This window comes from Loxodonta africana, chromosome 4 (assembly GCF_030014295.1).
Source record: "Loxodonta africana isolate mLoxAfr1 chromosome 4, mLoxAfr1.hap2, whole genome shotgun sequence".
Classification (NCBI taxonomy): Eukaryota; Metazoa; Chordata; class Mammalia; order Proboscidea; family Elephantidae; genus Loxodonta; species Loxodonta africana.
In genome coordinates, this window is record NC_087345.1 from 45,443,878 (window position 1) to 45,469,234 (window position 25,357).

Consider the following 25,357-nt stretch of genomic DNA (forward strand, 5'->3'; position numbering starts at 1 on the left):
GCTTGCTATCAGAATAGCCTTGTGATCTTTGCCTGGACTCCTAACCTCTGTGCATCAGCTTATTCTTCCTTAAAATAGAAATAATAATGTTATTATTAAAAATAACTAGAAAAAGAACAAAAACACAGTGACCAACACCATATATTGAAATTCATATCTCAATATGGATCCCTATGTTGGACTGTAATGAAAATATTCTGTTAGATTCACAGTGACAGGCGTTTCTAATTTATGAATGTTTTCATAAGAGTACATTCATATTGGATGTTTGGAAATTTCAACACCTTTTTGCTCTATTAGCGGTGTTTGTAACCTAATATAATAATATAACAAAACGCACCCCTATGCCTTGCATTCCTATTCTCCTTATGCTGCTTTTCTCCATAGAATTTATTGCCATCTGACATACAACATATTTACTTAACTATGTGTTCATCTTTTGTTTCTCCTCTCTAGGCTGTAAGCTCTGATGGCAGGGACTTTGCCTGTTTTGCTCTTTATTGTATCTCTAGCACCTAGAACAGTCCCTAACATGAATAGATGCTCAGTATGTCTTGAATAAATGGATATTTTAAAATGCGATTATATTATTATGAAATGTATGCATAAATGGATATTTTAAAATGCAATTATATTATTATGAAATGTATGCATAGGAGGCTGTCAACACAAGAAAATATGAAAAGAGAACTTCTCTCTCCATCCTGTTCTCTCCCTAGTTACCTCTGATCCCCAGTTAGAACAGACCCTTGGTGACATTTGCCTTTGTTGTTTTTCTGTTTATCTTTAAATCCTGCCAGCCTTGTTTCCCCTCACTTTTACTTCAGAAGGTATTTTCAGGTAGGATAGAATTGCCCAGTTCCAACAAAGTGCTCCATGCTTCAGAATTATTAACTTATATACCTTTTGCCCTCAAGTAATATTTACATTTCTGGCAGTACAAATAAAGCCTTGTATATATTTCAGAAAAAAAAAAAAGATGCTAATAGCTATCAAACATTTACTGAAGTTTTTTTTTTTTTTTAAAAGGTACTGGTTAGCCAAACTAAATAAATGAGGTAAAAAATTGGGCAGTGTTGGAAATGATAATTTTGGTAAGGCAACATAAGTTTGTTGGAAATTTGACTTTAAACCATGGCTATCAACCCTGTCAATCCTACATCCCCTTTTATGATAAATACAGTGTTTCATAATGCCCCCTTTACTATTCTGAGTGAAATTCATTGTTAATATAAACAACCTGTATACATGCTTTCCAAAATGTCAATATAAATGTCTTAAATGAAATCTAAAGGAAAATAACTTACAACAAAATAATATATTATTTATGTTTCAGTAAGTAAGTGTCCTGGCATGGCTGCAGTGGAAAACGTGATGAAAATAGTCTTGTACACCTTTACTTAGCATTAATTGCAGACTGATACAAATGCATTAGTAGGCAGCTCATAAGTCACAATGGCATCGCCATTTGTAATTTGATTTCTAAAGTGATAAGCAGTTGTTGATGCAGTTTTCAGCAAGAGGGAGTCTACAGTCTTCCCTGGATTTGTATATGGCCATTGTATTCCTAGAAAATTCACGATGTGTATTAAAAGAATTTTAAAATTGCAAGATGTTCATATTTAGAATGGAGGTAAGTTCTTAGCTTAGATAATTTCAACTAGTGTATAAATGTCCAGTTGTTGTTGTTAGGTACCGTTGAGTCAGTTTCAACCCATAGTGACCCTGTGTGCACAAACAGAACACTGCCTGGTCCTGGTGTCATCCTCACAGTCATTTTTATGCTTGAGCCCATTGTTGCAGCCACTGTCAATCCATCTCATCAAAGGTCTTCCTCTTTTTTGATGATCTTTTACTTTACCAAGCATAATGTCCTTCTTCAGGGACTGATCCCTCCTGATAACATGTCCAAATGAGACATAGTCTCGCCGTCCTTGCTTCTAAGCATTCTGGTTATACTTCTTCCAAGACAGATTTGTTCATTCTTTTGGCAGTCCATGGTGTATTCAACACTCTTCGCCAACACCATAATTCAAAGGCGTCAATTCTCCCTCAGCCTTCCTTATTCATTGTCCAGCTTTCGCATGATATGAGGCAATTAAAGACACCATGGCTTGGGTCAGGCATACCTTAGTCTTCAAGGTGACATCTTTGCTTTTTAACACCTTAAAGAGTATTTTGCAGCAGATTTGCCCAACATCCAGTAGAATGTTTGAAAGTTGTTTAGAACATAGGACTGTTTTGCCTTATATAGGCTTTCCTTGGCCACTTTATCTCAATTATAACAAACCATTACATCTACCCTGAAGCTCCCTAATTCCCTTCCTAGCTTTTTTTTTTTTTCCTGGTAGCACTTATTCCCAGTTAGTATACTACCCATTGCCCTTGAGTCAATTCATGTTCATAGTGACACTACAGGGCTGAGTAGTACTGCCCCATAGGGTTTTCAAGGCTGTAAGTCTTTACGGGAACAGACTGTCACATCTTCAGGAGAGCCACTGTTGGATTTGAACTGCTGACTTTTCGGCTAGCAGCCGAGCACTTAACACTGCACCACCAGGGCTCTTTCTAATACACTACAGAATACTAGTTTCCCTCACTACCTGAAAGTAGAAAATTCCTATGAAACCTTCTGTAAGCTGAAATGAAATAAAATGAAGAAGCAATTACCATTAATTTATATGGGAAAATTTTTTGAGCATTCTCAGACTCAAAAAATAACCTATCCAATCATACCAAATAACATATAAAACCTAAAATAACACTGACATATAGTAAAAGCAGGAATGCTGAGTATAGTTTCCAGGGAAGTAGCTTAGTGATGCCATTCTCACTGCTCAGGGTGCGTGGTGCCTATTTAAGGACTCTCTGCAAAGCAAAGGCTGAACCGTATTTCTGCTTTTTGCCTTTTTCCTAAAACTGAAAATCCTCTTGGAATTTCTTTTGATTAGCAAAAACAAGTACTAATGTAGGTCTTTTGTAAAAGTGAAGTGTAATAAAGCGAACTTTCGAAAAGCAGGAGATACCTGTAGGTATTTTTTGTTTTTCTTGTTTATTGTTTGTGTTTTGTGCCCTTCCCCTCAATTACCTGACAAACCAACATAAACTAGACTATAAAATTCATGAAGACAGTAGTATTTTTGTCTAGCTTCTCTTCCTAGTGCTAGATTAGTACCAGGCATGATTAGCACTAAATAAATATCTGTTGAATGAATGAAGTAATTAATATTCATTGAAGACTTGAAAAGGGGCTCTGATGCTAGAGATTGTCATGGGGTGACAAAATTGTGTTGGTCGTTTGTAAATATAGATTCTTTGAAGCTTAACTTTAGTTTTGACTGTCTATTAGAATATTTAAAGACTCCTTAAGGGTGTTGGCACTAGTTTAAACCATCCCCTAGGATTTTATCTACCAAGTTATAGAATAAAGCATACTTAGAATGAAGGGCATTTTTGCTAATAGCTGGCGTACCTAAAAATTCTCGAAGTTACATAGCAAAATGAACCTACTTATGTATTTTCTAGGAAGCATTCATTTACCTTGTTCAATGTAAACTATAATTGATAAACAAATTTCAAAATGTAATTAAAAAATAATATTGTTAATTTTTTTTTTCCTTTGTTATTGCTACAGAGTGCTAGAGAGGAATTAATTAGGTGGGAAGAAGGTAAAAAATGGCAAAGCAAAGTAGAGGGAATTCGAAACAAATTAAAAGAGAAAGAGGGAGAAGTCTATACTCTAACAAAGCAGCTAAATACTTTAAAGGATCTTTTTGCCAAGTGAGTTTAAACTTAATTGTAAAATTAATTATGTGTAGTCTTCTTGTATTTACCCTGAAGTTGTATAGTTGTCATACTTCATAATATGAGAATGTTTCTAATTTTAACTTCTCCTTATTGCCTGTGATTCACTTTATGTTCTTATATTTGTATGTTTTAAATATATTTGAACAATTGTAATTGGAGCTTCCTGTGGTTTTGAAATAAGTTAGCTCATAGAGGATACAGAATGATCTAATTGTCATACATTGGTCTGGTAATGAGTAAGCCACAGATTAATAATTGAACAAGCCAAACAGTGAATTGTCTGTTTTTCATGATTACATATTAAATCCTACAGAGCTGATAAAGAGAAACTTACTTTGCAGAGGAAACTAAAAACAACTGGCATGACTGTTGATCAAGTTATGGGAGTACGAGCTTTGGAGTCAGAAAAAGAGTTGGAAGAATTAAAAAAGAGAAATCTTGACTTAGAAAGTGACATAACTTATATGAGGTAAGCTTTTACATGGAATGTGCTATGCACTTATAAGAAAAAAAAAAATTTCTTATAATGAAGAATAATTGGTTGACTGTAACAATTAGCTCATATTAGTATTTTTAAAATGAGTTTAATGTGCTTTGCTTATTAGTGTCTCTTTAAAATATGGTTCCCTGAGTTGAGTGTTGTGTTCTAGATCTCTAGATCTGACTTGATCAGGGTATAGTATACTATCAGGATAATTTTCCACCCTTAGGCTAGTAAATATGATTTTATTAACACAATATGCTTTTTTTTTTTTTTTTGGCCACCTCGTGTTGAACTTGCAGCAATTAAAATTTCTAGATCTCTCAGCTGTTCAGCTAGATTTTCCCAGCCGTTCTTTCTGTATTTGAGTCTTTGATGATGTACTCAGAGTTTCATTTCTTTTTTTGTAAACCCTTTTTATTGGAGTATATTATTATTCAGAAAAGCATACATATGCTGAGTACAACATGATTATTTAGCACCTAGTGGACATGTCTGTGACCACTTTAAGTGAACAAATAAAATATTCCAAGCACCCTGGAATTTCTCCACATTCCCGATTCTCTCTGTCCCTTCTCCGAAGTTAATCACTGTCCGACCTTCTTACACCATAGGTTAATTTCGCCAGTTTTTTTTTAACTTTATGAAATTGTAAAGGTAACAGTCCTTCCCAGATAAATTTACGTATTGCATGCAATCACAATCGTAATGCAAGCAGGTGTTTGGTAGTAGACATTGACAAACTGATTCTAAAATTTATATGAAAATACTAAGTACTGAAAACAGCCATGAAAATCTTAAAGAACGAAGTTGGAAGACTTTCCCTCCTTTGATAGCAACACTTAAAGCTACAATAATCAAGACGGTGTGGTATTGGCACCAGGATAGACAAATAGACCAGGGAAACAGAACAGAGCCTAGAAAACAGACCCATTCTAATATGGATATTTAATTTATACAATGGTAGGTAGCATTATGCAGCAGTAGGGAAAGAATGATCTTTTCCCTAATTTGTGCTAGACCAATTGAATTTCCATATTGGGGGGACTAGACGTGAAATTAAACACCTACTTCATGCTAATAAAAACAAAATAAAACAACAATTCAGGTTAACTCCAGATTTAAATGTGAAAATAGAAAACACTAAAGATTTCTTAAATAGGATATAAAAAGCATTATCCAGAAAAACACTGATAAATTGTACTGTATCAAAAGAAAGAACATCTAGCCACAAAAATATTAAGAGTAAAAAGACAACCACAGAGCAGTAGAAGATATTTACAATTAATATACACAGAGGGCTCGTATTGAGATTGTGTAAAAAATTCTATCAACAAGAAAAGACAACCCAACAGAAAGAAACAAAAGAAAGACAACCCAACAGAAAGAAACAAAAGAAGAACAATAGAGCCAAGCAAATGAAAAGGTATTTTGTGAAATAAAATACTCAAATGGTCAAGAAATATAGAAAAAGTGGCTTGATATCATTAATTATTAGTGAAATACAAAGTAAAACCACAATGAGATAATTCCATGTAGTGTTATGTTGTTATTATAAGTATTGAATTGAACCTGGCTTGAATTCCTGGAATAAATTCCATTGGATTATGATGTATTATACTTTTTATATTATTGTTGGACTTGGTTTACGATTAGTTTGTTTAGAGTATTTGCATCTGTGTTCATGAGAATGGTTGACCTGTAATTTTCCTTACTGTGACGGTCTCATCAGGAATGGGTATCACAGTTTAGCTAAGGTCATATTATCCTTTGAAATTTAAATATGCTTTAGGTACTGTATGCCATACTTCCTGGGAAGCTGAATACCTTCATGGAAATTGAGGGCTCTGTCAGGATTGAATCTGGATCTGAATTTCTTTTCTAATAAAATCTCGCTCTTACCCCTGAGGACCCGTTTCTCCGTTTTACAGATAACCTGCTGTAGAGCTCAGGTTGTCCTGAAAAGCGCTTTAGCTGCTGCACCACCATGAATTTCTTACTTTTCTTGTCAGCTCTAAGTTTGTCCCGTATTTCTTAGTCTCTCTTCTCTCTTTTATTTCCCTTCTCTGTTTTCCAATCCAGACTCCGTGTCATTTCTTTTGTTGTTGTTAATTTTATTTTTGAAATTATCAAATGGTAGAGTTGAATTTTCTCATTTGGTGTACAGACCTGTGGACTTTGCACAGAGATAGTTTTCCATCACTGTAATTCTGTCCTTTTGAGAAGGTCATATCTAGAATCGTATAGTACACTTCATGACACTCATATCAAACCTTTTGTTACTTCTCCCCGTGTACAAAGCCCTGTTCATTTTGTCTTTCTTTTCCCCTGTATTGTTTACCCTGGATAATTTCTATTGATCTCTCTTGTCTTGCCTTGCTTTTTCTTGTCCCTTGCCTCTGTCACTGTACTCTTCTCTTGAGCCCATCTCCAATCTGCTATTGAGCCTATCTAGTATATTTGTTATATTCTTCAGTTCTAAAATTTCTATTTGTTTCTTTTTTATATCTTTTATTTCTTTGCTGAGACTTTATATTTTTCCATTGTTTCAGTGGTGTTTGGGTTTAATTTTTGGAGTATTTGTATAATAGTCATTTAAAAGTTTTTGTCAGATAATTTCAACATCTGTATTATCTCAGCATTAGATTCTGTTGATTGTCTTTTCCCATGTGAACTGGGATATTCCTCGTTCTTTGTTTGCCACATAATTTTGTATTGTGTTGTTGAACTTGACTATTATGAGACCCTGTGTCTTGTTAAAATCCTATATTAAATATACATTTTTTTGTTTTAGCAGACATTTGATCCAGTTATGTTCAGATTGCAAGTTCCAACCTATTTTTTTTGGTTTTTTGTTTTGAGCTGTGGTTCCTATATCAGTTCCATTTTCAAAGGCTTTACAGTGCTATTTAGGTCTGTCCTGCCTTTGCATCTCCTAGTTGCCAGTCTGGTACCTGGTGGTCTTCAGTCTGTTAGTTCACTTCTCAGAGTCTTTGGTGTTCTGATTAGGGTCCTAGCCATGTGTGTGCAGCTCAAGAGTGAGCACAGGAGTTTTTAAACAACTCTATACAGCCCCTTTCTTGACTTGCTCCTCTGAGATCTTTTAAGATTTTTGAACGTCTTCAGAAGGACATAGATACTATGAAATATATAATGCTTTAAAACTAGTGAATATTTTAATTCAGCTAGCTGTGTGGTTCCATACACATAGATGTATGTTCTTTTAAAATGTTCACGTATTTCTGTAAATCAGGATACACTTTTTAAATTCATAGTTTAAAGGAGCCCTGCAGTGAATCCTCTGTAGAGGATGACTTTATAATATTAGTCGCGTCCTGACTTATTTTTTAAAAATGTTTAAAATTTTTGTAAAGTTTAAAATAAATACAATGTTAATAAATTCATTGCATTTTCCTCCTTTCCTTCCTATATTTTAATATAGGAAAACAGTGAATAGTTGAAGTTTGTATAGTAAAGAGTATGTGGTTGTTTGTTCATAGGACCCACCAAGCTCTTCCTCGAGATTCTGTGATAGAAGACTTACGCTTACAAAATAGATACCTCCAAGAAAAACTTCATGCTTTAGAAAAACAATTGTCAAAGGATGTATATTCTAAGCCCTCGGTAAGTGTGCATCTTTATTTCTTTTCCTTTTTCTATTTTTGATGTGTAAAAGTGAAATCTTTTCTGGCCAAAACATTATATCCCTCTCATTAATATTAATGCAGTAAATTCATGATGCCCTTCTCCAAGGACTGGTCCCTCCTGATAACATGTCCAAAGTACTTGAGTCAAAATCTCTCCATCCTCGCTTCTAAGGAGCATTCTGGCTATACTTCTTCCATAGACCAAGAGACAGTCGTTCAGGCAGAACAATGGGATACTGCCTGGTTTAAAATCAGGAGAGATGTGTGTCAGGGTTGTATCCTTTCACCATACTTATTCACTCTGTATGCTGAGCAAATAATCCGAGAAGCTGGACTATATAAAGAAGAACGTGGCATCAAGATTAGAGGGAAAGTCAGTAACAACCTGCGATATGCAGGTGATACAACCTTGTTGGCTAAAAGTGATGACAACTTGAAGCACTTACTAATGAAGTTAAAAGACTACAACCTTCAATATGGATTACACCTCAACATAAAGAAAACAAAAATCCTCACAACTGGACCGGTAATTAGCAACATCATGATAAATGGAGAAAATACTGATATTGGCAAGAATTTCATTTTACCTGGATTCACAGTCAACACCAATGGAAGCAGCAGTCAAGAAATCAAACAATGCATCGCATTGGGCAAATCTGCTGCAAAAGACCTCTTGAGAATGTTAAAAAGCAAAGGTGTCACTTTGAGAACTAAGGTGCCCCTGACCCAAGCCATGGTGTTTTCAGTCACCTCATACGCTTGTGAAAGCTGAACAATGAATAAGGAAGACCAAAGAACAATTGATGTCTTTGAATTATGGTGTAGGCAAAGTATATTGAGTGTACCGTGGACTTCCAAAAGAATGAACAAGTCCGTCTTGGAAAAAATATAGCCAGAATGCTCCTTAGAAGCGAGGATGGCAAGACTTCCATCTTACATACTTTGGACATGTTATCAGAGAGACCAGTCCCTGGAGAAGGACATCATGCTTGGTAAAGTAGAGGGTTAGTGAAAAAGAGGAAGACCCTCAACTAGATGAATTGATACAGTGGCTTCAACAGTGGTCTCAAACATAACGATTGTGAGGAAGGCACGGGACTGGGAAGTGTTTCATTCTGTTATACATAGGGTCACTATGAGTCAGAACTGACTAAATGGCACCTGACAACAATAATAACAACAACATTATTTCTGTTTTCATGTAAGACTTGGAAAAGCGAGTTACCTCCTTAGTGATCATGAAGATACAGAACCAGGCTTTAAATTCAGGTCTAACTCTACAGTTTATGAACTTACTTTCTATGAGTACACTACTTGGTCAGTTCATATTACAGCCAGAAGACAAATTTGCTTCTGATGGAAATCAAAAAGCATTTATCTTTTTTTCCCTTTATCCTTTCCACCTAGATAATCTAGTTGCCTAAGTCCTCAAAGTATCAACTAAAGTCTAAATGTTAAAAAAATATGGATGAAAATGACTTAACTTCCTACTTCATATCTGTATCCAGGTTCATAATACTTCTTTTTCTTCATTTGTTAATGAGTAATTGAGAATTTGAAACCTTGACTGTAATATCTCTAACTCTCATCAAGTAAGAATTTGATTTCTAGCAGTATCTGACTTATAATGGAATGCTCTTCTGTAAAACAATTTAGAAATACCATGAAGTTCATTATACAAGAGTTCTGTTTATATTACTTTCATGGTATATTTTCATTAAAACTTATTCTCCAGAAATTTGTAAAATCTCAACTAATTATTTTAAGTTTTATTCCCTGAGAATCAGGGGAAAATGATCCATATTCATTTACATAAATAATTACATCCATATTTTAGTGTGGAAAACTATTAAAAATACCCTCATGTGATATCTTTATCATGTAGAATTCCTCTCTTCTGTGAGTGGTATTTAGTCAATTTATATCTGTTAATCAGTGGTGCTCATAGGCACTATCACTGATTGGATAAAAAGCTACCACAGACAACAGAGAGGAGGTAAGGGAGACACAAGAGCTCAGGGACCGGGAATTATCTGATGTACTGCCTTCATTCATAAGATGCAAAACCTGAGGACCTTGTATATGGCATGATTTTCTAGTGTTAATCAATAGTGGTAGCACTGGGGTGTATACTTGGGTTGTCTGACAGAGAATAAAGTGGAGACACATTCTAGTGATTTATAAAAAGTGATTTATAGACGTCAACAAAAACGTCTACTGTCTTCTTTTTCTAGCCCCTACGTATGTACACACGAACACATTCCCTGAAACAAATAGAATTCAGGTGGACAAATGGGAACTTTCTGCCAGTGTTCTTGTATACATACCCTCAGGTCAGAATCAAATGTCTGCCTAGAATTTCTTTACATAACCTATGTTCTGTTTTCTAATTTTTTACTTTTACTACATTTTATCTAAAAAAAATAAATATTTCTTTACTTTTTTACCTAAAACCTAATACTTGAGAAATATAAAATATTTAAAAAAAGTTTTATGGAGCCTTGTATGATAAATATATTTATGTAATTTTATATTTTAACAACTGTAGGATCTGTGGAGTTATTGACTTTATAGCTATCAAGCCAGCAGAGAGAAAAAGGGGTGGGGGAGAAGAAACCAAAGCTGTTCTAAATACTTCTACAAACTTACTTTGTGTGATGCTCAAAACAATCCTATGATGTAGATGATATTCTCCCTACTTTGTAGCAAAAGGTAATCAAACACACATTTCTCTTTCAAATAACTTTTGTTTATAATGAGAAGAGAAAATGTACATAAATAATAACCCAAAGTGGATTTTGCCAGGAGAAATGTAAATATATTATGAGTGATTGCTTTAGCTCAGGGAATGAGGAGGAGCTTTCCAAAGGAGGAACAAATTGAGACAGTTCTTTCTGATGGCTCGATAACAATCATACCATGAATTAGTTTTGATAAAGCTGTCGTAAATTAGTTTAGCCATTATGAGAGTATATATGGAGGTGTTATATGTGTGGAGGTTATTAAGTTATACTTGACTCTGCTTTCTATTTTAATTAAAACAAAATACACACTCTTGCAAGTTTCATTTTCCAACTTACCTATTTTTGGTTGTTTTTCTCTAGAGCTGTCCAGTTTTCTCATTTTCCTTTAAGGAAGAAAGTTCCCTTTTGCCTCTTTTGCCATGAGACCAGAACTGGATGGTACCGGGCTACCATTAGTGAATATTTTGGTCAAAGATTCTACAGGAGAATCTTTGATTAAAAAGGGAAGATGCAGAATAGGATTTCAGATTCTTATGGAATCCAGATTTTCTGGAGCCGTGGAGGCTGAAGGAACCCCTGAAACTTGCTGTAAAATAATCTTTATTCTTAAACCTTAAACCAAAAATATCCTCTGAAGTCTTCTTAAGACCAGTTGTTTAGCTTAACTAGCCAAGAAACCCTGGTGGCGTAGTGGTTAAGTGCTATGGCTGCTAACCAAAGGGTCGGCAGTTTAAATCCACCAGGCGCTCCTTGGAAACTCTATGGGGCAGTTCTACTCTGTCCTATAGGGTCACTCTGAGTCGGAATCAACTCGACGGCACTGGGTTTTTTTCTGGGAGCCAAGAATGCCTGCATTGGGCAGTGTGCTCTTTTAAGGTCTGCCTATATGGCATCAAATTGGCAACAGCAACTTGAAAGATTAGCTAGGAAACTTAGGAGGCAGTGAGTTAATGTTAACAGAGGAGAACAACTCAGAAAAGGAGGGTGAAAACGTTTGCACAAATTGAAGAACGTAATCGATGTCGCTGAATTGTACGTATTGTTGTTAGGTGCCATCAAGGTGATTTTGACTCACAGCAACCCTATGTACAACAGAACAAAACACTGCCTAGTCTGCTAGTACTCAAAAGGTTTTCACTGGTCAAAGTAGATTGTCAGGTCCTTCTTCCTAGTCTGTCTTAGTCTGGAAGCTCCACTGAAACTTGTCCACCATGGGTGACCCTGCTGGTGAAATACTGGTAGCATAGCTTCCAGCATCACAGCAACACGTAAATCACCACAGTAGGACAAACTTACAGATGGTTGTTAGAAATTGTGTATGTAGAAATTGTTGAATTGGTGATTATTCTGCTGTGTATATCCTCAACAACAACAACAAAAATAAAATAAATTGTTAAAAGAAAAAAAGCTTTCCTTTTGGAATACTGATTTCTTATCCAGTATATATTATGTGGCCTTTATTTATAAAGCCTTAAAAACATTCCTAACTTCATTTTCCTGAAGACTTCAGAAATAGGGTCTGATGATCATTGCCAAAGAGAACAGGAGCTTCAGAGGGAAAACTTGAAGTTGTCGTCTGAAAATATTGAACTAAAATTTCAGCTTGAACAAGCAAATAAAGATTTGCCAAGATTAAAGGTAAATTTAATGTTTTTTACTATAGTTAGGAAATCTAATGCCTGAAAATTGTCTTTTCCTCCACTTATTTATTATATTATCTTATGAAGCAAAGAGGTAGAAAACTGCTATGCGTATTATTATAGTGTTAAACTTTATACATTTGTTCCTTTAACAATTATTTATTGAGGGCCTACTTTTTGTTGGGCACTCTTGTAGGTACGGGGCACAGCAGCAATAAAAGTTTTGCCCTTCCTTTTCAATGGCGATAAAAAGAAACCAAACCAAACCCATTGCTACGGAGTCCATTCCGACTCTGAGCAACCCCATAGTTTCCAAGGTTGTAGAGCTCTATAGAAGCAGACTGCCACATCTTTCTCCCATCAATGGCTAAGCTATGTTAATTATGCATTTGCTTTTACCCCTTAGAATCAAGTAAGAGATTTGAAGGAAATGTGTGAATTTCTTAAGAAAGAAAAAGTAGAAGTTGAGCGGAAACTTGGCCGTGTTAGAGGGGTGAGTATGTGAAAATATGCTATACATTTGTTTCAGTTTCAGAAGTGATAAACCAGAAATGAAAGAAAAAGTTGAGATGTGCCAAAACACCAAAGATGTGCTATTACTAGTGCCTCTGGGATTCACTTTTTATTCTGCTGTGTCTTCAATATGAAATATCATTAAGCTTTCTTCTGTGTTCTAAGTTAATTTATTTTCTCATCTGTCACATCTTATATGCTTTTTATTTCACTTGGACTCCGTATCATCTCTCTTTAAATTGCATATCCTACCACATCTTAAAAACTTTTAACTTCCATGAATCTTTTCTTCTTTTGATTGTGGTAACTACTAACTGATCCTTGGCCCGATTCTAACATTTTCTAACTCTTTTTTATGATATCAGTTGCACCAACTTGGTACAATGCTCTGTAAATGTGTTTTCCATTTTTTGTTTGTTTGTTTGTTTTGCTTTGTGTTCTTTTTCTTCTCATCTTATTTTGTATTCAGTTTATACAATTAATAAATGCTGCTTATGAGGCCAAGGCCAAAGATTTAAGTCTCTGTAAACCTCATGTGTGAGTGGTGATGGAAGTACTCATTCAGGTACTAATGTTAAAAATATGATGAACTTGGTGAATATTGAGTATCATCGGAAAATAATTCAGGATAAATAACTTCCTGATGGTCAGTAACCTTTGTTTCATATATTTAAAATAGCTCTGTGTTAATTTGACCTTTTCTATAAGTTAATCATGGAAGTGTGTTTAAATTATGTAAAACTTTATATTTCGGGATTATTTATTGTAAAGTATTTAAATACTGATTAAAATGCAAAAAAAAAAAAAAAAGCAGACTATTTTACCGTCTGTTGTCTCTATTTCAAATTATAAACAGTTATAAGTTGGTGACTCATACCTGTTGATATCTTTATGGTAGGTTTTTTGATTTTTTAACTTCAGGCATCTCTTCTATTTTTTTTGGGTAGATACTGAATTTCTAAACACACTGGGTATTGTTAGAGAAAATCACCTCTGTGTGTTAATTTCCTAGGGCTGCCGTAAGAAAATACCATGAACTGGGTGACTTTATTAAACAACAGAAATTATTGTTTCATAGTTCTGGAGGCTATAAGACCAAATTTAGGGCATGGACAGGGCCATGTTCTCTCTGTCTGAGCGAGGTGAAGATCTTTCCCTGTCTCTCCCATCTTCTGGTAGGCCCAGGTGTTTCTTGGCACTTCTTGACTTGTAGATACATCTTTCCATGGCCATCTTTCTTTCTGTGTGTCTCTCTCTGTCTGTTTTCTTATTTGTGAGGACAATACTCAGATTGAATTAGGACCACCCTACCTTGCCTTGGTATGACCTCATGTTACTGATAACATCTTCAAAGACCCCAGATTTATAGGTAGTATAAAAAAAAAATTTTTTTTTTTTTTTAGGGGTTAGGATTTCAACATATCTTTTGGGGGGACACAATTCAATCCATTACACTCTGTTATGTTGAAACTGCAATTTGGTAGCTCATAAGCTTTTAAAAACAGTTTCTCTTTTGTGGTTTTATTCCATATAAAGAAAGCTCTGGTATAGTGGAGAGTATATTAGCTAAGTAGAATATTTAAATCCTTACGTTTATTCATTTGAATCAGACATCAGGACTACACTTTTGTTCTTGGATGTTACTTATTAACTGCATGGGTTTAGGAATATTAAATTGTCTGAGATTTGATTTTCTTATATGTAAAGTGAGGATTATAATTCCCATGTCACAGGATAGTTCTAAGGATGAATTGAAATAATATGAGCTTTGCCTTGAAATGTTAGAAATTAAGAAGAATGAATATAATAATGAACTTATTCTATTGTTGGTACATTATATTCTCTGAAATATCTGATTAAAAAACATTAACATATTCTTTTGTATAGTCTGGTAGAAGTGGAAAGACAATCCCAGAATTAGAAAAAACCATTGGTTTAATGAAAAAAGTAGTTGAAAAAGTCCAAAGAGAAAATGAACAGTTGAAAAAAGCATCAGGAATACTGACCAGTGAGAAAATGGCTAATATCGAGCTGGAAAATGAAAAGTTGAAGGTAACTTTTTTAATGTGATCATTTTTATGGGAATGTTTTACTATTATAGGTCTTATTAATTTTTTAGAAAAAAATTAAACATACAATATAAAATGGCTTTGACCAACAGCCAACATCATCCTAAATGGAGAGAGTGTGAAAGCATTCCCCTTGAGGTCAGAAACCAGACAAGGATGCCCTTTATCACCACTCTTATTCAACATTGTGATGGAGATCCTAGTCAGAGCAATTAGGCGAGATAAAGAAATAAAGGGCATCCAAATTGGTAAGGAAGAAGTAAAAGTATCTCTATGTGCAGACGACATGATCTTATACACAGAAAACCCTAAGGAATCCTCAAGAAAACTACTGAAACTAATAGAAGAGTTCAGCAGAGCATCAGGATACAAGATAAACATACAAAAATCAGTTGGATTCCTCTACACCAACAAAAACACTGAAGAAGAGATCACCAAATCAATACCATTTACAGTAGCCCCCAAGAAGATAAAATACTTAGGAATGAATCTTGCCAGATATGTCAAAGACTTATACAATGAAAACTACAAGACACTACTGCAAGAAACCAAAAGAGACCTACATAAGTGGAAAGATCTACTTTACTCATGGGTAGGAAGACTTAACATTATAAAAATGTCTGTTCTACCAAAAGCAATCTATAGATACAATGCAATTCTGATCTGAATTCCAACGACATTTTTTAATGAGATGGAGAAACAAATCACCAACTTCATATGGAAGGGAACAAGGCCCCAGATAAGTAAAGCATTATTGAAAAAGAAAAACAAAGTGGGAGGCCTCACTCTACCTGATTTTAGAACCTATTACACTGCCACAGTAGTCAAAACAGCCTGGTACTGGTACCACAACAGATACGTAGACCAATGGAACAGCATTGAGAATCCAGACATAAATCTATCCATATGAGCAGCTGATATTTGACAAAGACCCAAAGTCAGTTACATAGGGAAAAGACAGTCTCTTTAACAAATGGTGCTGGCATAACTGGATATCCATCTGCAAAGCAATGAAACAAGACCCATACCTAACACCATGCCCCAAAATGAACTCAAAATGGATCAAAAACCTAAATAGAAAATCTAAAACGATAAAGATCATTTAAGAAAAAATAGGGACAGCACTAGGAGCCCTAATACATGGCATAAACAGTGTACAAACTATTACTAACAATGCGGAAGAGAAACTAGATTACTAGGATCTCCTAAAAATCAAACACCTATGCTCATCCAAAGACTTCATCAAAAGACTCAAAAGATTACCTACAGACTGGGAAAAAGTTTTTAGTTGTGACATTTCCAATCAGTGTCGGATCTCTAAAATCTACATGATACTGCAAAAACTCAGTTAAAAAATGGGCAAAGCATATGAACAGGTACTTCACTAACGAAGACATTCAGGTAGCTAACAGATACATGAGGAAATGCTCACGATCATTAGCCATTAGAGAAATGCAGATCAAAACTACAGTGAGATTCCATCTTACTCCAGCAAGGCTGGCATTGATCCAGAACCTGCAAAATAATAAATCTTGGAGAGGTTGTGAAGAGACTGGAACACTTATACACAGCTGGTGGGAATGTAAAATGGTACAACCACTTTGGAAATCAATTTGGTGCCTCCTTAAAAAGCTAAAAATAGAACCACCATACGATCCAGCAATCCCACTCCTTGGACTATATCCTAGAGAAATAAGAGCCTTTACACGAACAGATATGTGCATACCCATGTTCACTGCAGCACTGTTTACAATAGCAAAGAGATGGAAGCAACCAAGGTGTCCATCAACAGATGAATGGAAAAATAAATTATGGTATAGTCACACAATGGAATACTACGCATCAATAAAGAACGATGATGAATCCGTGAAACATTTCATAACATGGAGGAACCTGGAAGGCATTATGCTGAGTGAAATTAGTCAGTTGCAAAAGGACAAATATTGTATAAGACCACTATTATTATAATAACTGGAGAAATAGTTTAAACAGAGAAGAAAATATTCTTTGATGGTTACGAGACTGGGCAGGGAGGGAGGGAGAGGGGTTTTCACTAATTAGGTACTAGATAAGAACTATTTGAGGTGACAGAAAAGACAACACACAATATAGGAGAGGTCAGCACACCTGGACTAAACCAAAAGCAAGGAAGTTTCCTGAATAAACTGAATGCATGCAAGGCTAGCGTAGCAGGGGTGAGGGTTTGGAGCCCATGGTTTCAGGGGACATCTAAGTCAATTGGCATAATAAAATCTATTAAAACATTCTGCATCCCACTTTGGAGAGTGGCATCTGGGGTCTTAAATGCTAGCGAGCGGCGATCTAAGATGCATCAGTTAGTCTCAACCCACCTGGATCAAAGTAAAATGAAGAACACCAAAGACACAAGGTAATTATGAACCTAAGAGACAGAAAGGGACACATAATCCAGAGACTACATCAGCCTTAGACCAGAAGAACTAGATAGTGCCCAGCTACAACTAATGACTGCCCTGACAGAGAACACAACAGAGAACCCCCTGAGGGAGCAGGAGAGCAGTGGGATGCAGACCCCAAAGTAAAAAGCCCAGACTTAATGGTCCGCCTGAGACTAGAAGGACTCCAGAGATCATGGTCCCCAGACCTTGTGTTAGCCCAGGACAGGAACCATTCCCAAAGCCAACTCTTCAAGCAGGGATTGGACTGGACAATGGGATAGAAAGTGATACTGCTGAAGAGTGAGCTTCTTAGATCGGTAGACACATGAGACTGTGTGGGCAGCTCCTGTCTGAAGGGGAGATGAGGGAGCGGAGGGGCTCAGAACCTGGCTGAATGTACAGGAAAATAGAGAGTCAAGGGAAGGAGTGTGCTGTCTCATTAGGGGGAGAGCAATTAGGAGCATATAGCATGGTGTATATAAATTTTTGTATGAGAGACTGACTTGATTTGTAAACTTTCACTTAAAGCATAAGAAAAATTAAAAAACAAATAAAATGGCTTTGATGGATACAGTAGACATATTGTACATGTGGAAAAAACTTGTTGCAGACGAGTAGTTATTGAATAGCTTTACTTAGTTATCTTTATTTTGTCATAACTCTGACAGCATAAAATAATTACCTGTGGCTCTTTTTAAAAAAAAATACACATGTCCAGGCTTTAACCTCTACAGTTGATTAGATTGTTTTGGGGTGGATCCCAGCATAGGTGTTCTGAGTTACTTAATAAATTAGTTTTTTTTAATTTTAAATCATCAGGTCATTCTAATATGTACCCAAGGTTGAAAATCTTTGATATAGATGCTCAGTATTTAAGAGACTTTAATTCTAATCATATTAAATATGGCCTCTAAAACAACTTTGAATTAAGATTTATGAGTTTACAAGATCATCTTTCATTTTTTTCCTCACTTTGTTAATGTATCATTTTTTTGTTACGTAGGCTGAATTGGAGAAACTTAAAGTTCATCTTGGACGTCAGTTGAGTATACAGTATGAGTCCAAAACCAAAGGCACAGAGAAAATTGTTGCTGAAAATGAAAGACTTCGTAAAGAACTTAAAAAAGTATGACTTTATTACCTATTAAATTTTATATTAACTAAGTAATACATCTTGGGAAAATTGAAAATAGATTCTTGATGAGAGTGTCTACAAGTAGAGTTTAAGAGATTTAGTTGTCATATTTTTATGTCTGCCATCATTACATCCTTTCACCATGAGTGACATTGATAATAAAAAAATTAATATATTTTGAGTCAGTATAAGCTCGAATTCAAATACTAGCTCTGTTACTTACTGGTCATGAGAACTAGGGGAAGTTACTTAACCCCTCTCTGTCTCAATTTTCTTACCTATAAAATTGGGAATGATAATTACACCTATCTCACAAGGCTGTTGTGGGGTTTAAATGAGTTAATATTTCTGCAAGTGACTTAGAACAATGGTAAGGAGTATGTGAAAGTATTTTATTAAAAAACAGTAAGATTCATTTTTATTTCAATAGCAAAATATATTACTTGACCCAGACAAATTGGTATGGCTATTTATATGGATAATCTAGAAAATTAAATTGAAGTTGAATAATTGTAATTCTCCTCACTTGACTGTCAGTTTGTCATACTGTGGGGTCTTGTGTGCTGCTGTGATGCTGGAAGCTATGCCACCGGTATCCAGATACCAGCAGGGTCACCCATGGAGGACAGGTTTTAGCTGAGCTTCCAGACTAAGACAGACTAGGAAGAAGAACCCGGCTCTCTACTTCTGAAAAGCATTAGCCGGTAAAAACCTTAATGAATAGCAGCAGAACATTGTCTGATATACTGCTGGAAGATGAGCCCCCCAAGTTGGAAGGCACTCAAAAGATGACTGGGGAAGAGCTGTCTACTCAAAGTAGAGTTGACCTTAATGACGTGGATGGAGTAAAGCTTTCGGGACCTTCATTTGCTGATGTGGCACGACTCAAAATGAGAAGAAACAGCTATAAACATCCATTAATAATAGGAACGTGCAATGTATGAAGTATGGATCTAGGAAAATTGGAAGCCATCAAAAAGGATATGGAACATGTAAAGATCTATATCCTAGGCATTAGCTGAAATGAGCTGATATTGGCCATTTTGAACTGGACAATCATATAGAGTACTATGCTGGGAATGACAAATTGAAGAGAAATGGCATTGCATTAATTTTCAAAAAAAAATTTCAAGATCTATCCTGAAGTACAACGCTGCCAGTGATAGGATAATGTCCGTACACCTACAAGGAAGACCAGTTAATACGACTATTAGTCAAATTTATGCACCAACCACTAAGGCCAAAGATGAAATAGAAGATTTTTACCAACTTCTGCAGTCTGAAATTGATCCAACATGCAATCAAAATGCATTGAAAATTACTGGTGATTGGAATGCAAAAGTTGGAAACAAAGAAGGATCAGTAGTTGGAAATACAGCCTGGTGATAGAAACAATGCCGGAGATCAAATGATAGAATTTTGCAAGACCAACGACTTCTGCATTGCAAATACCTTCTTTTACCAACATAAACAGCGATTATACACATGGACCTCACCCAATGGAACACACAGGAATCACGCAGACTACATCTGTGGAAAGAGATGATGGAAAAGCTCAATATCATCAGTCAGAACAAGGCCAGGGGCCGACTGTGGAACAGACCATCAATTGCTCATATGCAAGTTCAAGCTGAAAGTGAAAAAAAATCAGAGCAAGTCCACGAGAGCCAAAATATGACCTTGAGTATATCCCACCTGAATTTAGAGACCATCTGAAGAATAGATTTGATGCATCGAACACTAGTGACCGAAGACCAGACAAGTTGTGGAATAACATCAAGAACATCATACATGAAGAAAGCAAGAGGTGAAAGAAAGAAAAGTCCAAGATGGATGTCAGGGAGACTCTGAAACTTGCTCATGAACATCAAGCAGCTAAAGCAAAAGGAAGAAATGATGAAGTAAAAGAACCAAACAGATATTTTTCAAAGAGCTGCTCGAGAAGACAAAGTATTATAATGACATGTGCAAAGAGCTGGAGATAGAAAACCAAAAGGGAAGAACATGCTCAGCGTTTCTCAAGCTGAAAGAACTGGAGAACTGAAGAAAAAAATTCAAGCTTCGAGTTGCAGTAGTGAAGGATTTTGCTGGTGATCATTCAAAAACGGCTGCAGCAGTATATCAACAGGGAACTGCCAGAAATTCAGGCCAGTTTCAGAAGAGGACATGAAACCAGGGATATCATTGCTGATGTCAGATGGATCCTGGCTGAAAGCAAAGAATACCAGGAGGATGTTTACCTGTGTTTTATTGACTATGCAAAGGCATTTGACTGTGTGGATCATAATAAATTATGGATAACATTTGTGAAGAATGGGAATTTCAGAACACTTAATTGTGCTCATGAGGAACCTTTACATTGATCAAGAGGCAGTTGTTTGGACAGAACAAGGGAAGACTGATTGGTTTAAAGTCAGGAACGGTGTGGGTCAGGGTTGTATCCTTTCACCATACCTATTCAATCTGTATGCTGAACAAATGTTCCGAGAAGTTGGACTATATGAAGAAGAACGGGGCATCAAGATTGGAGGAAGACTCATTAACAACCTGCGTTATGCAGATGACACAACTTTGCTTGCTGAAAGTGGAAATGACTTGAAGTGCTTACTAATGAAGATCAAAGACCATAGCCTTTAGTATGGATGGCACCTCAACATAAAGAAAACAAAAATCCTCACAACTGGACCAATGAGGAACATCATGATAAATGGAGAAAAGATTAAAAGATTGAAGTTATCAAGGATTTCATTTTACTTGGATCCACAATCAACAGCCATGGAAGCAGCAGTCAAGAAATCAAACAACGCATTGCATTGGGTAAATCTGCTGCAAAGGACCTCTTTAAAGTGTTAAGAAGCAAAGATGGCATCTTGAAGACGAAGGTGCATCTGACCCAAGCCATGGTATTTTCAGTTGCATCATATGCATGTGAAAGCTGGGCAATGAATAAGGAAGACTGAAGAAGAATTGACGCCTTTGAATTGTGGTGTTGGTGAAGAATATTGAATATACCATGGACTGCCAAAAAACTAATGGATCTGTCTTAGAAGAAGTACATCCAGAATGCTCTTTAGAAGCAAGGATGGTGAGACTGGTACTTAAATATTTTGGACATGTTGTCAGGAGGGGTCAGTCCCTGGAGAAGGACATCACGCTTGGCAAATTATAGGGTCAGCATAAAAGATGAAGTGGGTTGACACAGTGGATGCGACAGTGAGCTCAAGCATAACAACAGTTGTAAGGATGGTACAGGACCAGGCAGTGTTTCTTTCTGTTGTGCATAGGGTCACTATGAGTCGGAATGGACTCGATGGCCCCCAACAACAACAAAAATTGAATTTCAGAGTTGGAATAGTATCTGAATGTATCACAAAGCCATAGTGATACTATGCATTGAATGTGAATGTTAAATAGTGAAAATAATCTCTGTTACTTGAACATAGTCTTTCAGGTATTGGGGAGTCAAAACAATGCATCTTTTAAATGCTTGAAGACAGAATAATATCCCATTATTCCTAAAATTTTACAGAGAAAACAAAATGACAAAAACAGATTAACCACTAGTGTAAAAAGCTTATGAATGTATTTTTCCAACCTCATTTACATGATGTCTTGTTCTAATTATTATAACCATATTGCTATTTTAGAGTGAAGGAAACATTGCATTTTGATTGAAATTTTAATCAGCACTTAGAACTCCAGGTTTTTAATTTTAATTTGTAATAATAATTTTGAGTATATTGCATCTATGAAAACAGTCATATGCTTTGTCATAATATACTAATTAGTTTTTAATGATAGGAAACTGAGGCTGCAGAGAAATTACGGATAGCCAAGAATAATTTAGAGATATTAAATGAGAAGATGACAGTTCAACTAGAAGAGACTGGTAAGAGATTGCAATTTGCAGAAAGTAGGGGTCCACAGCTTGAAGGTGCTGACAGCAAGAGCTGGAAATCAATTGTTGTTACGAGGTAGGAGTAAATAGTTTAAAACTTGTATAAAGTTTATCAGTTCTATTTCTGGCATCCTTGTTTTAAAGGAATATGTTATGACCTGGTTCATTTAGTTCCTTCTCATGAACATTTTTGTTCTGTTTTTGTTTGTTTTTTTTTTTTTAACATAATACTTTTTTCCTCTCCTAGCATTGGTGAAAAACTTTCTTCTGAAAATGTTTAACTAGTTTGAGTGGGAGGGCATGGAACAGAGCAGAACTCCATCAGAGCTATGGGTGTTGGAGCTGAATGGGCATCATGAAGCTCCTGTCAACTATGTGTCCGGAATGATGGCGCCCAACTTCTCCTAGGTCCTACCTGTCTCCATCTACAGCCTCAACTTCTTGATTGTGTTAATTTTCTATAAGTGAACTCTTCTGTCACAGCCTGTGGCATACTTGAGCTGGGCTTTGCTGCAATTCTTCTGGAGTTATATCCTGGGCAACTCTCTCTTCAGGTAGCCCCTGATGGTTGAGTTGAGAACAGTATTAGTGTCTTATTAGCCTCTGCTTTCTGGTGCTTTCTTCCACCTCATGAAACTTTCCTGCCTGTGAAACTAAAATCTCTGGCTATGAAAGGGTGAAAGATTGCAGTAAACATGCAGATGTTCATCACTACCATCATCACAGTGATGGTGGTGATAATTGTGATGAGTCATCTGATGACTGTGATGAGTTGGTAAAGGCTCTGGTGTCATTCTCATTTCTAACTTTAAGCAGAGATATTTGAAAGCTGGAGATCGATAGGACCCTGGCCATGTGCTTCAACCTTAAAACCATTCTGTATGGAGTTGTGTTCTTTATTCTCCAGCACATCTGCTCACTTCCATTTCAAAGACAAATTCATCTTTATCTTGCCGTATTCATAGAGTTCCTAATGTCCACGCATTCCCAGTTTCCATTTTGATGTCTTCAAGGATTCCATCTGTCCTACTTGCTGTTGGGAATGGCCTGGATGGGGGATGAGATGGCAGCCACCATCATTAAAACTAGAATGGGACCTCAGCACTGAGGCTACCGCAGGTCCCACAGTGGTCCTGCTGTACTGCACTTGCCACTGTCAACCAAGTCTGAAGAGAAAAGAGAAAGGCTAAGGAGGCAGGTTAGAGGACAGCCCAGGTGACCAGGCTCTGGGTTTTTGTCCTAACACCATACCTAGAGTACTCAGAATCCACTCTTCCCTGCTCTGTTGTTGTTGTTGGGTCCTGTCGAGTAGGTTCCAACTCATAGTGACCCTGTGTACAACAGAACGAAACACTGCCCAGTCCCACGCCATCCTCACAATCATTGTTATGCTTGAACGCATTGTTGCAGCCACTGTTAATATATCTCGCTGAGGGTCTTCCTCTTTTTCGCTAACCCTGTGTTTTACCAAGCTTGATGTCCTTCTTCAGGAACTGGTCCTTTCTAGTAACATGTACACAGTAAGTGAGATGAAGTCTTTTCCACTCTCACTTCTAAGGAGCATTTTTGCTGTACTTCTTCCAAGACAGATTTGTTCGTTCTCCCCTTCTAGGCCTCACTTTTTCCATCTGCAAACTAGAAACAATAATCATATATCAGAGGGCTAGTATGAGGGTTAAATGAAATAGTAAGTGTGATAGTATGAAAGTGGGGGAGGGGTCTCTCTTCTTTTGTCTGCTTGGTTCCCAGCAGTGGTTCTCAGCCGGAAATGATACCAGTTGGTCCTTCATTCTTTTCTACAAGCATGTTTGAACTCAGAAAGAATTTTGAGTCACTTTGAAATTCATTTATTCTGCAAATATTTACTTAGTACCTGTACATGCTAGACTCTAGCACTTCATGCTGGATATATTTTTAAAAGGCCTATCTTGCTTAGGTCTCTTCAGTCGGGTAGCTGCCATGGCTTACAAAGACCTCATTCTCACTTTGACTTTAAGTAATTCAGTTCCTTCTGTGGATTCACGTTTTCTCATCTGTTAAGTAGATATGATAATCCCTGCTCTTCCTTTTCTAAAAGGGCTCTGTTGGGCTAGAAAAGAGATTGTCAATGTGAGAAGAGTTTATAAAATGTCTAAACACTTGCAAGGGGTGATAATGATATTTTAAAACATAAGTAGAGATGATTTTGCATTTTAGATCATTTATGTGTTTTAATCTGAGCTATACAGGTAACTGAATACAGAGTAGACCTTCAGTAAACCCTCTTAATGAAGACATAAGTCCAAGTAGAAATCAGTTGAAGGAGAAAAGGCTTATTCTGAGAACCACAAGCCTCCATAGATCAACCCCCCAAAAAATGTTAAAGGCTGGAGTGGGGATTATACACCCAGCTCAGTGAAGGGATTTAGAGATCTTTCTTTGGGACCCATGACACATTAGGTCTTCCTCATTCTGAAATCCTTATAGTTGCTCTGTTATTGACTAAAAAAACCTATTCATACCTATTCTGTGTCAGACCTTGTGATGACCCTTTCATTAAAAACGATTCCTTTCCCATATCTTAGCTTATACACAGGGGTCAGTTTTCACTCCCTGGCTCTTGCAGTCCCAAAATCACACTTTTTTGCCTATTTGTAGATTATAAAACTCAAGCCTGTGGTTATGGAGACTGACATACTCACACACATATGCTACCAGGTTAGCCATAGCATCAACTAACATTTGATTTTCACTTCCCTCTTTGTTTCTAATACCTCTTTAAAGTGAAACCTCAGTCCTGTTTTTAAGAGAGCATGTTTCCATGTAACCAGTGTTTCAAGATTTCTTAGAAGATTTAATAGTAGAGAGCTTATCAGATTAACTAACTGGTCAACTGTATTACTAGAAGCAGAATTTTTCTTATATTTCTCTTCTAAATGTGATTTTAATTCTTTGAATAATGTACTTAGTCTTTAGAATGTATACCATAGATAATCTATATATTAAAATATTGTTAATTTCCTTCAA

At 36.2% G+C, this 25,357-nt stretch overlaps 1 protein-coding gene across 12 annotated transcripts in view; it reads left to right on the plus strand.

Moving 5' to 3' along the window:
• Positions 1-25,357, plus strand: part of CEP290 (centrosomal protein 290) — a 100,490-nt gene that overhangs the window by 66,917 nt on the left and 8,216 nt on the right. For 9 of the 12 annotated variants that reach the window (XM_064283759.1, XM_064283760.1, XM_064283761.1 and 6 more), the window contains 8 exons: positions 3,635-3,780; positions 4,121-4,276; positions 7,789-7,912; positions 12,183-12,317; positions 12,726-12,812; positions 14,720-14,884; positions 18,322-18,444; positions 22,255-22,427. In XM_064283759.1, the coding sequence (XP_064139829.1) occupies positions 3,635-3,780; positions 4,121-4,276; positions 7,789-7,912; positions 12,183-12,317; positions 12,726-12,812; positions 14,720-14,884; positions 18,322-18,444; positions 22,255-22,427 (1,109 nt within the window). Of the gene's footprint in view, positions 1-1,029; positions 1,095-3,634; positions 3,781-4,120; positions 4,277-7,788; positions 7,913-10,483; positions 10,648-12,182; positions 12,318-12,725; positions 12,813-14,719; positions 14,885-18,321; positions 18,445-22,254; positions 22,428-25,357 lie in introns of those variants that run through there. The other 3 variants (XM_023559370.2, XR_010321782.1, XM_064283764.1) reach the window with 3 other exon arrangements.